Raw genomic sequence first — 14,802 nt, 5'->3', positions numbered from 1 at the left:
CATGACTTGATCAGTCGAAAAGAGGGGAAAACATGATACATGTATCTTTATTCGTTACAGTTTTTGAGACTTCAAGTTGCCTCCCCAAAGATACGAAATAAAATGTATTTTTTCTCTCATCGCAAGCTTTGAAACTGCTTGAAAACTCAAGTTTCGCAAGGGGTACTGAAACATGTTTACATTGTAAACGAACCTGGACATATTCAAAGCAAGTTATAGGTTTTTAATCCGACTGAATGAGCTTTGACTGATAGAACAATCTTGCATAGCCGTGCGGCACTTTTCTCACTTGGTCAAAAAGATTTCTGAGTGGGAAGCGGTGGCTGCTGCTGTGGTGAACTCTCATGCTCAAAGATTTGCATAGTCTCTAACAAATTCCGCAGACTGGAACTTGATCCTGGAATGCAAACAGATAACAGTGTTTTCATAAGATTACACAGTCCACACACGCTCTCGACTTGTAGGAATAATCCATTTTAAATCTTAAATCGATTCGTAACCTATGAACCGTTTATCAAGAATTTTTCCGGTTTGTTATTTGTGCCCTCAAAGTTTTCAAATGCATGTTATCTTGTTCTGCTCGCTCCTGAGATTCTAAAAAACTTCGTACCTTGGCATGACGTTGACATAACAAAAGAAGGCAAACATTACAGGACAGATATGACGAATCGTTCTTTATTCATAGTACACTCTCGTTGAAATTATGGCAACTGAAACAGACTAGTATCCTCTAAAAAACTTAACCTTTGTTCAAGTGTGATCCGATGAAAAATGTTTTCACCCATTTTTTCTAGATCATCAGCCTAAATTACTAACATATGTACTTGGAAAAATATTTTATCTTCACAGAAGGTCTGAATCATCACGTACGGATTAGGGTTGGATTGGCACGATGTATGTAAATTATCGAGCCGACCGCAGGCCAGAGACAACACACAAACTATTTTAAGAGTCACTTCAACATCTGATTGCTCATGCATTTCCTACGTAAACACAGAGCTTTTAGCCCTCAAGAAGTTTTAAATGTTTTTGTAGCCATCTAGCAGTGAAGACGGTTTCCGTTCATGAACGCGTGGCGTGGTGGAATTCAAAACCGTGGAGTGGCGTTGAAAATTTCGGACGCTGGAAAATTTCGGTGGGACAACAGCGCGAACGCAGTTTTTCTCTTCAAGGGAACATGAACTACTTTTGGAAATCTGTTCGCGCCGTGAGCTTCTTGCTTGCGTGTTTTGCTGCCAATTTTCCAATGTTGGATGCCACGAAGACACTATACATAGGAGGTTTATTTCCAATGAGTGGTTCCTCTGTAGCTTCGGCAGGAAAAATATTTCTTCCTGTAAGCGAACTGGCAATTGATATGGTGAACAACCGCACCGATTTGTTAAACGGTTACCAATTGCAGCTCATATGGAATGATACACAGGTATCCAAAATCATTTTTTTTTGTCTGTTGGTTACATCTCAGAGTATAGTCACTAAAACTCAAATTATTTGGTTTCTTAACAACTTCACTAGTAGTGAGTTTCATTACAACTTCATCATTTGCGCGACATTTTCAGACACAGGCAAAACCATTTACAATACCTTGAGTACTGTGGGAAGTTTAGGGTGACCTTTGATGACATGTCGCATTACAACGCTGACAGCCTATGTGTAAGGGATAAGTTAAATACTTCAAAATTATATTGTGTCCTGTATCTCTCAAAATCGCTTCTCTCCACAGTCATTTCCCCCCCTTGCGAAAAATGGCCGTTGAACATTCAAACTTTTTTCGTTTTGAAATCGACGCGTTGTTTGATCGAAAAAAATTCCTTTGGTTACGCACACGAAAATAAACGACTCAGCTATTATTCTATTTAAAAGGAAATTTAGCTCCCAAAATGATGCAATATACAACCTTAACAAAGGAACAATAGGGAAATGATATCTAGAGCGTAATTATCTTAAAAGTGTTTGGATCAAAATTAGTGTAGACTTGAACAGATTTTCGTTGTCATGGCCTGGAAGAATCTATATCGTTAACTGCACTTCAAAGTCAACAATGGCCTATTAAAACTCTCAGAAATAACTTCCGAAGGGAACGAAAAGTCAGTATTCAGTACTACTGAAATGTTTTACTTTACGAAACTTTGTTTGAAAACATTTCAGGCATTGAATTCTTATGTTAGACGAAACATTTTATTCTTTTTGTTAACAGAACGTGGCTGTAACATTTGTTTGCGGCAAACGCTTCTTGAATATCACTTCCGCTAGTTTGCCTTGCGTTTTTCGAGAGCTTTTCGAAAACCACGTCAAAATATGCCGGCTTTTCCTGACGCCCTTCACATTCATTATGGTTTCATATTGACCAAAAATTTTGTAGTTTGGTTTACAAATTTAGAAAATGAGCGAAGTCTTGTTATGTTTTCTTTCTCCAACACAGAAAGTGAACACTGTTGATATGAGACTAACACTCAGTTGAAATACAATTTTCAATTTCGAATTCCTTTTCAAATCGGTCCAAAAACCTCATTGAGTAGAAGACCATTGTAAATACAGTTCGATTGTTGTTGACATTCTAAGGCTCTTATTCATAGCCGTTTTGGTTAGAAAATTATGGATTATTCCTGCTAAAGCTTGCAATTAAATTCAAGGGAAAATGAATTTAAAATTTGATATTTCCTCCTCAACAGAACCATTGAATCAAGCAAAAAGTCGAGCGAACAAACGCTTTGTCCTCTTTAAAATCAATGCAGTAATCTAGTTTCGCGTGAAAAATTTATTGACCCGATCTTCCATTTTATTCATTCAACTCACGGCTATCGTCTATGTGCCCTCGACTATGTGAGTGTCAGAGTTTAACATAATTGATTTTCTCGTCCGCTAATATCTTAAACTTCGACGTCATAACCTTTGTTTGGAAATTATCTAATCGTTATTGTACAAAAGGCTTTATTTGAAAGTCTTTCTACACATCAAGTATTGACTTGTTTATCATGATGATATGAGCGCAATCTGTTTTTCACAATTCTTCAGCAATTTGAACTGCTAAGTCAAATTTCATACCTTTTCAAGGTATTTGTAATTACGTAGCGAAATATCGGGCCCGCTTTTCCATATTTTGTTTATTCGTAGTTATGAAGCAATTTTGACGTCGATGCTTAAATTGGAAATATTCTTGTCAAACTTAATTGCTTTCAAAATTAGGATATGACAAAATTTTCGTACTTTAATTGATAACCAAATTTCCAGACTGTGAAATGAAGAAACTTTTCTCCGAATGAAATGATTCCCTTGGCGGCTGTTCGCTGAAGTCTGTAATAAGTAATTTCTGGCTTAGTTTTCCGCTCTAGAAAAATTTTCAATGGCTAAACATTTTGGCGAAACAGAAATCATCAAGTATTTCATATAATGGTCTCATTCTGTTCCAATAAGGCAAAATAATTAACAACTATTGACAGAGGATTGTTATCTTTTTACAACATTGGTATTTGCAGAATCACGCGATGGTCGAATTTGAATGATTTAGCGCGTTTAAAATTCCCTTGTGTCTTTGCCCTGAGGTGAAAAATAAATTGCAACGATATTCACTACACTTACCACAACTTGACCCCAAAATCTCTTGTTGTGAAAATGAGATTCAATTTATTTTTTTTGGCACGAGTTGACCCGTGTTACCCCGCTGGAGAGCAGTCTCCAGTGTTGTGATGTACGTAATATTTACGAAATGCGTCATCTCCCACTGTTACCTAGTTGCAATCAGCTCTTCAGTCAATTTATCAAGTTTCATTATCGGTTTCTTTGATCGGATGTCTAGAAGATCAAAACTTGCAGGAGGTAAATCCATTTCATAATTTGCCTGAAGCATTTTCCCATTTGTCGTGAAATCAAAGCCAAAGTAGAAAAAGCAGTCTTTGAGGAAAGCGGTAACTATAACGAGCAAACTTCCCAAAGCGCGGGAAAACGCGTGTGACCAAGTTGCGATTGGTTTTAGTTTTGTATCTGATTGGTTGAGAAGGAAGTGCGAGTTTACCGGACCAATATGAAATTACTTACAACTCTATGTGAGTCTGGTGAAAAAGGAGAATATTACGGTTCTTAACGTTATTTCATTTCAGAGCTGGCAATACATCTTGTTTCATGCAACTTAAAAAGCTATGAGGCTGGTAGGAAATGATAGGAAAGTCTCAAAAGCGTGTTGCTGCCCCCTTCTGACCCGGGTTTTGAGTAGTGGTCAGTGGTGGTCAGAAATGGATTATACTTATACGATTCTAAAATTTGTTTTATTTTCTGACTAATTCACGGCAGTGTGACCCAGGACATGCGACAAACTCGCTGTTTGAGTCCCTTCACACCAGGCCCCCAATGATTATGCTCCTAGGGGCTGCTTGTTCATCAGTGACCCGAGCCACTGCACAGATCGGCAAGCTCTGGAATCTTGTACAGGTAAATAGTAAATTATTTAACTCTGGTATTTTCTTAAAAGTGAATTCATGGAAATTTTGTTTTAGAGAGGAATATGCCAGATAGCTTGTACAAATAACAACGATTATGCCTGAAATAATTCCTTATAAAATGTAGAGGTAAATTTCGACGAATTAACTCTTAAATGTTGAGGTGCATTGCTAAATCTAAGAAGGTATTTGCTAAATCTATCAAGGTATCAGAACTATCTTCTTATGGAATCTCTACCGAAGAGAAACACAACAAAGCCGTGTTTGGTATTCACAAGAAGGAGATTCCAGCTGTTGTTTTGAAGAGGAACGCTATTTTTTTTATAATTACTCGGAGGTCGTGCACGTGTAAGCGTTGTTCTACGAATGACAATTTGTTTACTATTCAAAGCTATACTCCCATAGACAATCCATTGTCATTGTGGTTTTTTTTTTTCCATCCAAGCACTGCATGTACAATGAGGTAAGGGGTTATAAGGAAATCTTGCCATTTTTATCCTGGATAGAAGCGATCTCTGGTTTGCCGAAACATTGAAGCTCTAGCTTAGAGTCGTGACCCTTTAACTCTTTAACTCCCATGAGTGACCGAGAGAGAATTTCTCCTTACCGTGTCGATACAATATCAAGTAGACAAGTGATGAGAATAAAGAAAAATATCAATAAAGGGATTACGATTTGATCCAATATCAAATTCTCTGACCTAACATCGTAATAATTGTATAGCAAATAATAAGGAGAATTACTAATGAGATCTTGGGAGTGAAAGGGTTAAACGCGTGAATGCAAAGCTGCGTGGTTTAGAAAATAGTATAACAAGACAAAGCGTGATTAGGAACAGTCGCCAGTCCTCACGTCTTATTTTAATTGACAGGTGTCATATGCCTCCACTGCCAGCGATCTATCCAATAAGGAGAAGTATCCCATGCTATACAACATTGTACCACCTGACTCTGCATATAACAACGCAAGGATAGCTTTCTTAAAGCACTTCAAGTGGAAGAGAGTTGCTACTATTCGACAAAATAGTTACGTCTTTGATGAGGTGAAGTATCGATCAAATAGCGACATATGGTAACATTTGAGTGGAACAAAAAGGTCAAGAATAAATTAATACATTGGTATTTGAGAGACTGACAAGGAGAGTTTAAACGACAATTAAGAGCCTCGTCGGTTCGTGAGCGTTTCCTTCATTCTCATGACCTTAATTTTTGATTCAACAGTGATGATGTCAGGAGAAATTAGATGCTGGTCACTCGAAGGGGTTTGGAGGGGGGGAGGGGAGGTAGCGTGATAAGGGTGGGAATTTAAACGCCTAAATTTTCAAATATCCAGCCTAAGTGAGGACCAGAGGAAAGTAAAATTTACTATGGTGGATTCATGTTAGGACTTTGCGTTTTCATGGTTTACACGATGCACGTCACGTTGAAAGTGTTAAAATTAAAATACTTTCTTTCAGGTTATGGACATGCTCCAAGAAGATCTTATAAACAACAACTTCGATCTTATAGCCACAGAACTGTTTAATGACGATCCTAAGATTCAGGTTGAAAATCTGAAGGTAAGGTTTCCTGAAAAGAAATCGAGAGTTACTTAGCTACGATTAATTCATGAGAAGTTTTCATTGAATGTGTATTAACGTCAACAGAAGAGAGACGCCCGCATCATTTTTGGGATGTTCTATGAAGACAAGGCTCGGAGGGTTTTTTGCGAGGTGCAGTATTCAATTACCACGCGATTCTTTGTTATATGCATGCTTTCTGCTGATATCATCCCTCAAATGTTGCATGATATTGGCGATTCATGCAACATGCACGGCACAACATTTTAATTCGCAAAGTAGCTTGTTGGAACGATAGGCAGAAAGGATTTGTGACTTGTGTGTCCTTACCTTTAGTGGCCCCTGTGAGTGATTTTACCCAAATGTTCTGTATTATTGCCGTTACCTCTAACACGGGAGGCAATCAGACATGGCAGAAGATTTTTAATTTGCAAGGAAACTACTCGGTTAGAAAGCTAAAAGTAAATTGTGAGTTCATGTGTGCTAAAGTGACTTGCTTTACGTCTGCTCTTAACAACATGCATGTCACAGGCAGGCTAGTGGAATTAGGGCCGACTCGCGGACTAAACTTCGAGTCACGTTGATCTTTCACCATACCTTGCTTCGTTTTCTTTGGTGTAGGCATACAAACAAGAAATATACGGAGAGCACTACATGTGGTTGATAATGGACTGGTACGACAACAAACCCTGGTGGCTCGTTAAAGATGATAAAATTGATTGCACAGAAGGACAGATGAGAATGGCGACCGATGGCTACTTTTCCGTTGAGAGTGCACGGATTGTTTCCAACCAGGAACCCACTATATCAGGAATGGTGAGTTGAATAGCGTGTAAGGGTGAGGGTGTAGCGTCCGCAATCGGACGGAAGTGTCAGAAATCTGACGAAAGCGTCTGAAATCGGAGTGTGACGTCGGAAATCGCACGAAAGCGTCCGAAATCAAAATTTTTGACATAACGTGTTGAAAAACGATATAAAACTGAACGATTGAGTAACAGACTGACTGACTGACTGACTGAATGACTGACTACTGACTGACTGACTGAATGAATAAATGACTGACTGACTGATTGTCTTATTGACAGACTAAATGACTGACTAAATGAGTGACTGACTGAATGAATAAATGAATGAATAAATAAACGATTGACTGACTCAATGACTGACTGACAGACTGACTGACTGACTTAATGACTGACTGAAGGACTGAATGAATATTTAATTAATCGATAGACTGACTGTTTGACCAACTGACTGACTGACTAATTGATCGATCGATTGGTGTATAATGAAAATTTCACCAACGTTTCAAAATATAAAACGATTTTCTTTACTCTGCAGACCTCCGAGAAATTTCTACAAACCCATGTCAAGCCAAGTGGAAACAACACAGATCTTTATGTTCCCTTCGTGTTTGACTCCATGTGGACGATTGCTCTCACATTAAACAAGTCTATGAGTGAAATCCGCAAAACCTTGAACAGATCTCTAGAAGATTTTACCTACCAAGACAGTGGCATGGCGCAAATTTTCAAGCAAACGTTGAAAAACCTGGAATTCCAAGGGATTACGGTAGTGACATGCTAACAATTTTCTCACCGTAACCCTCACCTACCGCGGGCTCTCTTCCCTCGCTTTGAGTTAAAAATGAATGCTCCGTGCTTTTGGCTGAGCCGGAGGCAAGACATATATTCATTCTAGATATCAGCTTCCAATCATAGAAAAATGATTAATCGTCAACCTGAATTTTCGCGGCAGCTCGACTAAAAGGAGATTATCTGACAGTCCACTGATCAAGAATCAAACTAGATATTTTACCTTTGGGTTTTATAGTATTTATAACGATAAGCAAATTTTCAAGCATTAACGTTTAAATTTGTTTATTTCGTAGGGAAAAGTGACGTTTTCAAGTGAAAGGGAAGGAACGAAGCCCTCATACATAAAACAAATGCAAAGTAAGTTGATTGATTCGATTTAATATTTTAGACACGAGTGGCCGATTTTGGAGTTTGAACCCTAATGGTCGATCTGAGATTTGGACAGTAGCGGCCTTTTTTTGATTTTGGACATTAGTGGCCGATCTTGGAATTTAGGCCTCTGTGGCCGATTTAAGAGTTTGAATGCTAATGACCCATCAAAGATTTTGGACACTAGTGGCCAATTTTGGCTTTTCGACACTAGTGGTTGATTTGAGATTTTGGACACTAGTGATCGATTTGAGATTTTGAACATAAATTGCCGATTTAAAATTTGGATACTGGTGGCTGATTTTGGACCCTAGTAGCCGAATTGAGATTTTGGATACTAGTGGCCGATGTTGGATTTTGGACACAATTGGCCGCTTTCTGATTTTGGACACTAGTTGCCGATTTTGGATTTTCGACATCAGTGACCGATTTGCGACTTTGGACATTACTGCCCGGATTGAGATTTTGGATATTAGTGCAGCCCGTTTTAAGAGTTTTGACCCTTCTTGCCCGCGATTCGAGATTTTGAATCCTTGTGATCGTTTTGAAATTTTTGACACTTGTGGCGGATTTGAGATTTTTGGACACTTTTGTGGAGTTTGGATTTGTATTTGCCGACTTTGGATTTTAGACACTTGTGGCTGAGTTAAGATTTTGGACGCTAATGGCCGATTTTGGATTTCGGACACTGGTGGCCGATTTAAGATTTTGGACAACAGTGGCCGATTTTTTTTGGCATATTTTCTTTTTTTCTAATATATGTTGTTTGTACTTAAAATATCTTTTTTAGTATCTCGAAAGCTTTGAGCTTGTAATGGATTAAAAAAACGAAGCGTGACATCACCACTGTGTTTATATACTCACATAGAAACTGGCTGATCGACCAATGAGAGCGCGGTTAACATATCACTTATTTTATAAAATTTCGTATTTCAACAAAACCTTTGTACTGACAAAATGTAAAATAATACGAGCACTTTCTGATTATAAATCTTTACCTCGTGCTAAATCGAATTAATTATTGACGTCGCTTCTCGTGAACTTTCATTTCTTTGCTTTCAAACAGACGGAATTTCGAAGATATTGGGCACATACCACCCCGATACCGATAAAATTGTGTTGGATGGCGCTCAAGTGTTATGGAAAGGTATGTTTAGGTAACATCATTCATCTGAGTAAGTAAATAAACCTTTGCTCTTTAAGAAATGGAGCTCCAATTAAAAGCCGACTCGTTAAGGCAGCATGTGTACTGTCCGATACCTGGCTTATTTTCTTAAGACAATGATGTGTGCGATTTTGGTGTCAATATCCTTCAAAGTCCCGAAAATATCCTACGAATTCCGAACATAGACGAATATTGCCGAAGATTTTACGATAAATTATGAAGGTTAATATAGTTTATTGTAATGAAAAATGAAACGAACGTAAAACAAAAAGATTTTCCACTACTTCCAAATTCCAGCCATGTCCATTCTTTTTCCCTTAGCCTCCTGTAATCGCACACTTGTAAAACAGGTTTTGAGGAAAGGAGATATTTCTGTCGTGAAAAATAACCCCCATATTCCGTGACAGTATTCCTCTTCTTCTCGTCTTTGAACGTTAAGGTGGCGCTCCTCCAACTGATGGCAAAGTTACCATTTATGAGATACAGTACGTTTCTACGCCTCTGTTTTGTGTCATCGTTATTTTGACCAGCGGAGGCATTTTATTGGCGGCGTACTTTCTGCGATTCAATTTTGTTCGACGAATGCAACGGTAAGTTAGGGAAGCTACATAATATATGATTCGTGAATGGATATTTTGTGTATATCCGATAATGAAGACATTGAATGGTAATATTCCTGCTCCGCTTCACGCCATATGTGACATATTTTTTACTAAGTTAGGTTTTCGTTTTTTCCTTCAGCCATATCAAGTTATCAAGTCCAAACCTTAACAACGTGATAATCTTAGGATGTGTATTGATCTACATATCTGTTTATATGATCGCCATCGATGGTAAATTGGTGGACACCAGCACACTAACGAGCCTGTGCAGGGTAAGTTTATCCGAGCAAATATTCTCCTATACACAAGTCTAAAGAGTTTTATCTATATCAGCTAGGGGCTTTGTATAGTAGTATACATAGCCTCTTTCCATCTAGCCAATTCACACTCACAGACGACATTTGATGGATGTAGTTGTTTATCGTCGATAGAGTACGATAGGAATCTGATGTAGAAACTTTAAGCCAACCTCGGAGAATATGAATACTTTGGGTTGCTTTGAGCTAAGGAAACCAGGATGACCTCTGGGTGAAGTAAGTCATAAGTCTTGTCGGAATTTAGTGCAAAGTTCATGTTGATGCAATCACCTTACCAGCTGAGGAATTTCCTTGTCATTTCAGGCTCGAGGTTTTCTCTTGTCCGTTGGTTATAGTCTAGCGGTTGGTGCAATGTTCTCAAAACTGTGGCGGGTGTATCAGATTTACAGCAACTTTAGACCTAAAGAAAAGGTAAATTTCGACAATCTTTACACAATACCAAAGCTCTGACCAAAGAAAATAACGTGACCAATCACAAAAAATGTACGTAACACAATGGACCAATGACAATTTAGAGAAACTGCAGGTGACCGTCGCAAAGGGCGGGAAAACGTACGTAGCCAAGACGAGATTGCGATTGTATTTACCTCTGATTGGTTTAATGGGCCCGGGGCTCAAGATAGTGAAAAATAGCTAGAATTAAAGTAAGAAAAAACGATTTGGCTTTGGGATTCAGCTCAAAATTACTGTGTCATACAAGTCTGTCCTGTATTTATCACGAGCAGCAATTTGATCTTAAAAGAATATAGTAAATATAGCAAATTTGTCCTAAGGTAGTTGACAAAAGAAGGGCAAAAACTGTGCGCTAAGAATGCACGAGTGGCAAACATTGCCAGGGAAGATCGTCTCGTGAAAATTGCAAATTTTGAAAACTGAGCTCTTGCTCTGGACGTGACTATAAGATCGTTGTCCATAATGTTCACAATCTTTGCTTCCTCAGACACTCAAGTACAAGGAACTTATTGGTTTCGTGGTAGTTTTGGTACTGATTGACATAGTTGTAATGTCTCTGTGGATTGGAGTGGATACACCTGAGATTGTTACAACTGACATACAGTCGCAGGTTAGTCAGTCGGGTTAAAGCGATCAAAGTACAATTTCTATTTGATGTTTCATAGCATAGTCACGTGAAAGGGTCGTGGGAATATAGATCAAGAACTTCCGACTTTCAGCCAATTGCCGACCACTCTCGATCGACTTTTGATCGACTTTCGGTCGATCCACAATTGATCGACTATTGATCGACTTTTTAAAGTATATTCGCCACATGCCACAACCTTCAAAAATATATTAACATACCTGTTTCTTTTCAGATTAAGGAAGAACCTCATTTTAGAATTATACCACAGGAGCAATACTGTACTTCTAGATACTTCACCACTTGGCTATACATTCTGCTCGGCTACAAAGCTCTCTTATTAGTGATTGGATGCTTAATCGCATGGGTCACACGTGAGGCAAAAGTCCGCCTGCTCAATGACTCGCGTTACGTGTGCATGAGTGTGTATAATATAATACCTTGCGTTCTGGTGGGTATACCGCTGGCCTTCCTGATTGATGGTCACGTTAACGCGCTTGTGGCGTGTGTCTCGTTTTTTCTGCTCCTTCCTACAACAGTGACACTTTGTTTGCTTTTTTTACCGAAGGTGAGCAAGAAACGAATTTTTCGCAGATAGTCTCAGAATAATTTCTGTTATTTGCGTGCTTTTTGTTTCTTCACTCTTCTTTAAAATTTTCATTCGTACGACGCACTCGCCGAAAAGGAAAGATTGCTTGTAGTCTAGGGGGGAACTTATTTTCCGCAAGCTTTTCTTTTGTTGAGTAAGACCTACCAACGACAAAAACAGACACGATGACATAACAAACGTTATAACTTATCAGTCGAAATATTGATAAATGACAAATATAAAATAGGGCCTCCTAGAGGGGGTTGGGATATTTAATAATTTTTTGGCGTATAGGAATCCTTTTTCTGGTAATAATGGCTGAATTCTGATTGTTTTGTGACTACCTACTCAGGACGTTTCCTGCCTACAAAGGTCAACGAGTGAAAAAGGTTGAGAAAGTTTCTCAACACTTTTATATAAGACGTTTTTGTTCCTGTCGTAGATTTTGAAGCTCAAAAAGAATGCAGAGGAGCAATTTCGGATATCTGCTCTACAATGTCCTACACGAAACGTAATGGAAGTAAATTACGATTCGCTTGATTCATCTCATTCCGTCAATGATCCCAGTGCGGATTCAAAACTTCAGGAAGAGATAGCCACGCTCAAGAAAGAAATACGTGCAATTAAACTTAAACACGGAGAAAATGCAATTCCAAACCTGTCGGTTAGAATCGCCGACCCCGTTGAAAATGGTCGGGAGGGGAAATCTTTCGCTCAACTGCCTGTAAGACTGCTGACTAGACCACAACTTAACAAGCGGGCAGTGACGTGTCATACCACTCAAGAATTGTGCGTTCGAAAGAGGCGTAAACGTCGGTCATCCTCGTTTTCCGGACCGTATTTGCAGCGGGGATCACTCGACATTGGGTCGTTCTTTTCCGAGCTCGCTGATCCGCTATTGGTGCTGAAAGCGGAGAACCGAGAACTGAACAGAAAGCTGCAAGAGGCGAGAATTTCCGAGGCGGGAAAGCTGGCTAAAGTGTGGCATGAGAATGCGCAGCTTCACCGCAAGATTGTGGAGCTCAACCTCAAGAGTGCTCCAAGCGAAGAAGCTGAAAAAGTGTCACGTCTTCTTAAGGAGAATGCGGAGTTGAAGAAGCAGTTGGGCGAAGTCAGTATTTTGAATTCAGTTTGGTGTGATGTAACGCCTCAAATACAGAGAAAACAGAACGAAGATAGAAAAATTTCGAAAGATTTAAGAGAGGTAAGAGATATTGATGAATGGAAATTATTTCTGAAAGTAACAGATACTGTGGCTGACGTTCCATCTTTTAAGATGTAAAGCTGCTCCGCCTATCCAAAACCGTTTATTTATCAATCTATTCATTTATTTATATTTAGCTTGATTGCTCGTTTTTAAGTTAGTTTTAGGGCCTAGGAGGATCCCGCTCAAGAAAATACGGAGTCGGCGGAGTATTTTCTGAACATGGGGGGGCTCCTGGTGCAAAAATATCTTCACATCTCCCCACTCGAATTCTTCCGAATTCCCTAAAGTGCAAGCAAACCTATTTGCCTGCTGAACAACCAAACCATAATCGATTGCTGCACTGCATAAATAAGCTGTTATTGAGAAAAGATGTCTAAAAGCAGCTCCCTCTCAACCAATCAGATGCAAAACTGAAGCCAACTGCGACTTGAAGGTCACTCGTGTTCTCCTCCTTTTCAGACAGCCTCCTTGTTTCTGTGCCCTCATTGGCCGTAATAATAACTATGCTTTTAGTTTATTGAATAAACAACCAAATAGCGCCCTATTTTGAGCGAGTGAAAATTGTATAAATATGGGATTGGCTTCGGAATATCGACCCTCTGTCTTAGTGTGCAAATCATTCAAGCCGAAATAATAATTTCAAACTGAGAATTTTGTTTTTCTCCTCAACAGCTTCAGCAGCTGCTTAGTGTGGATCTCGGTGGTCGCAGACCGGGATCTTTCCGTCCATCTCCTGTCACAAGACCACCTCCCATTGGCCGCTCCCAGTCCTCGTCCGAGTTGCACTGCAACTGGAACGGAACCACATGTGGTGACAAGAAAAGACCCATTAGCCCTTTTGCAACAACCGCCATGAAACGATTTAGCTTTGAGGGCATCGACAAAAGACAAGATTTCTGCGCAAGCACTGAAAATCCAAGAGCTGGAACAACGACGGCGGAGGCTGAAGCAGTTAAATCTTTGACGATTGTATCGGAATCTCCTCAAGCTGTGATAAGCGAAACCAGAAGCACGGGAAAAGCTCCCTCTATTATTCGTAGAGATAACATAGATGGTTGCGAGTCGGAGAAAGAAATTTCTGGCATCGGCGAAAGATCCAATATGGGATTTAGCAGTGATGAGGATGAAGATATAATTCATTTGAAGTCGGTAAACAAAATGGATGAAAACCTTGAGAAATCTTCCATTTTTAATCACGAGAAAGAAGATGTCATGATAAGCAGCCAAAATGCAATTCCGATGATCGTGCGTCAGGATCGGCTCTTTTGGTCAGAACCAAAAGACCAAAGCATTTCCGATCCAAAGTCCAATTCTTATTGTGAATCATCGGACGAAAGTGTTCAAAATGGTTTTGGTGTTGAGACTTCTAGAGTGGTACTCGATGAAAATGACAATTTGCAAAGTACTGTAATACTACTAAACCCATTAGTGGCTGATGATTTCGATACAAATCAAGAATTTCCCGCGGAAATAAAGAGCTTTTCAGGTCAGACTGAAGAAAAAGTGGAATTGTCAGACTCAAAGACACTTGATTCCCCAGTACATGAGGCAAATCCTACACGAACACAGAAAGCTTCATACGACCGAAGTGCAAAGGACTTTCCGGCTTACATGAGGAAAGTGCAAAGGAAGAAGGAGAAAAAGAAAAATGACAAAATAGAAAAAATATTCTTTGTATAATCAATTCTGACAAACAAACTTGTTAATCATCGAAGTATTTGCTCAATTAATTGGTATCTTGTGGAAGCGTCAAGGGAAAAGGAGAAAACATGTAGTCTTATCTGAAATATAAAGATGCAAAAAAAAATTCTGCTGTCTTCCATCATCACTGGGGCTGAGATTGGGGTGGAGACTGGGCCGAGTTTGCCAAAAAGGAGTTTTAAAGG

The 14,802-nt window shown here is 39.2% G+C and overlaps 1 protein-coding gene and 1 long non-coding RNA gene across 3 annotated transcripts; one reads left to right on the top strand and one right to left on the bottom strand.

The window, feature by feature from the left end:
- Nucleotides 1-36: 36 nt before the first annotated feature.
- Nucleotides 37-3,718, bottom strand: LOC149034970 (uncharacterized). The gene is made up of 2 exons (XR_016182146.1): nt 3,580-3,718; nt 37-397 (listed from the first exon to the last, which is right to left on the bottom strand). It is a non-coding gene; the product is annotated as an uncharacterized LOC149034970 (long non-coding RNA).
- Nucleotides 541-14,631, top strand: LOC113674326 (gamma-aminobutyric acid type B receptor subunit 2). 2 transcript variants are annotated; one of them, XM_089191055.1, is made up of 16 exons: nt 541-1,423; nt 4,288-4,425; nt 5,305-5,475; nt 5,890-5,991; nt 6,079-6,144; nt 6,613-6,807; nt 7,333-7,563; nt 7,883-7,946; nt 9,025-9,105; nt 9,563-9,713; nt 9,865-9,997; nt 10,346-10,453; nt 10,983-11,105; nt 11,356-11,688; nt 12,152-12,913; nt 13,589-14,631. In XM_089191055.1, the coding sequence occupies exons 1-16, from the start codon at nt 1,178-1,180 to the stop codon at nt 14,594-14,596; spliced, it is 3,912 nt and encodes a 1,303-aa protein (XP_089047181.1). In that variant the 5' UTR covers nt 541-1,177; the 3' UTR covers nt 14,597-14,631. The 2 variants fall into 2 exon arrangements, with proteins under 2 accessions (XP_089047181.1, XP_089047182.1); XM_089191056.1 differs by lacking the exon at nt 11,356-11,688.
- Nucleotides 14,632-14,802: the final 171 nt, after the last annotated feature.

The sequence above is a fragment of the Pocillopora damicornis genome, chromosome 13, assembly GCF_964200805.1.
Source record: "Pocillopora damicornis chromosome 13, jaPocDami1.2, whole genome shotgun sequence".
Lineage (NCBI taxonomy): Eukaryota > Metazoa > Cnidaria > Anthozoa > Scleractinia > Pocilloporidae > Pocillopora > Pocillopora damicornis.
This window is presented reverse-complemented; position numbering and strand designations above follow the sequence as displayed.

Coding starts and splice junctions, on each gene's coding strand:
- LOC113674326 (XM_089191055.1), top strand. CDS start 1,178: ATGAACTACTTTTGGAAATCTGTTCGCGCCGTGAGCTTCTTGCTTGCG. Junction 6,808..7,332: donor AACCCACTATATCAGGAATG/GTGAGTTGAATA, acceptor TTTACTCTGCAG/ACCTCCGAGAAATTTCTACA. Junction 11,689..12,151: donor GTTTGCTTTTTTTACCGAAG/GTGAGCAAGAAA, acceptor TTCCTGTCGTAG/ATTTTGAAGCTCAAAAAGAA.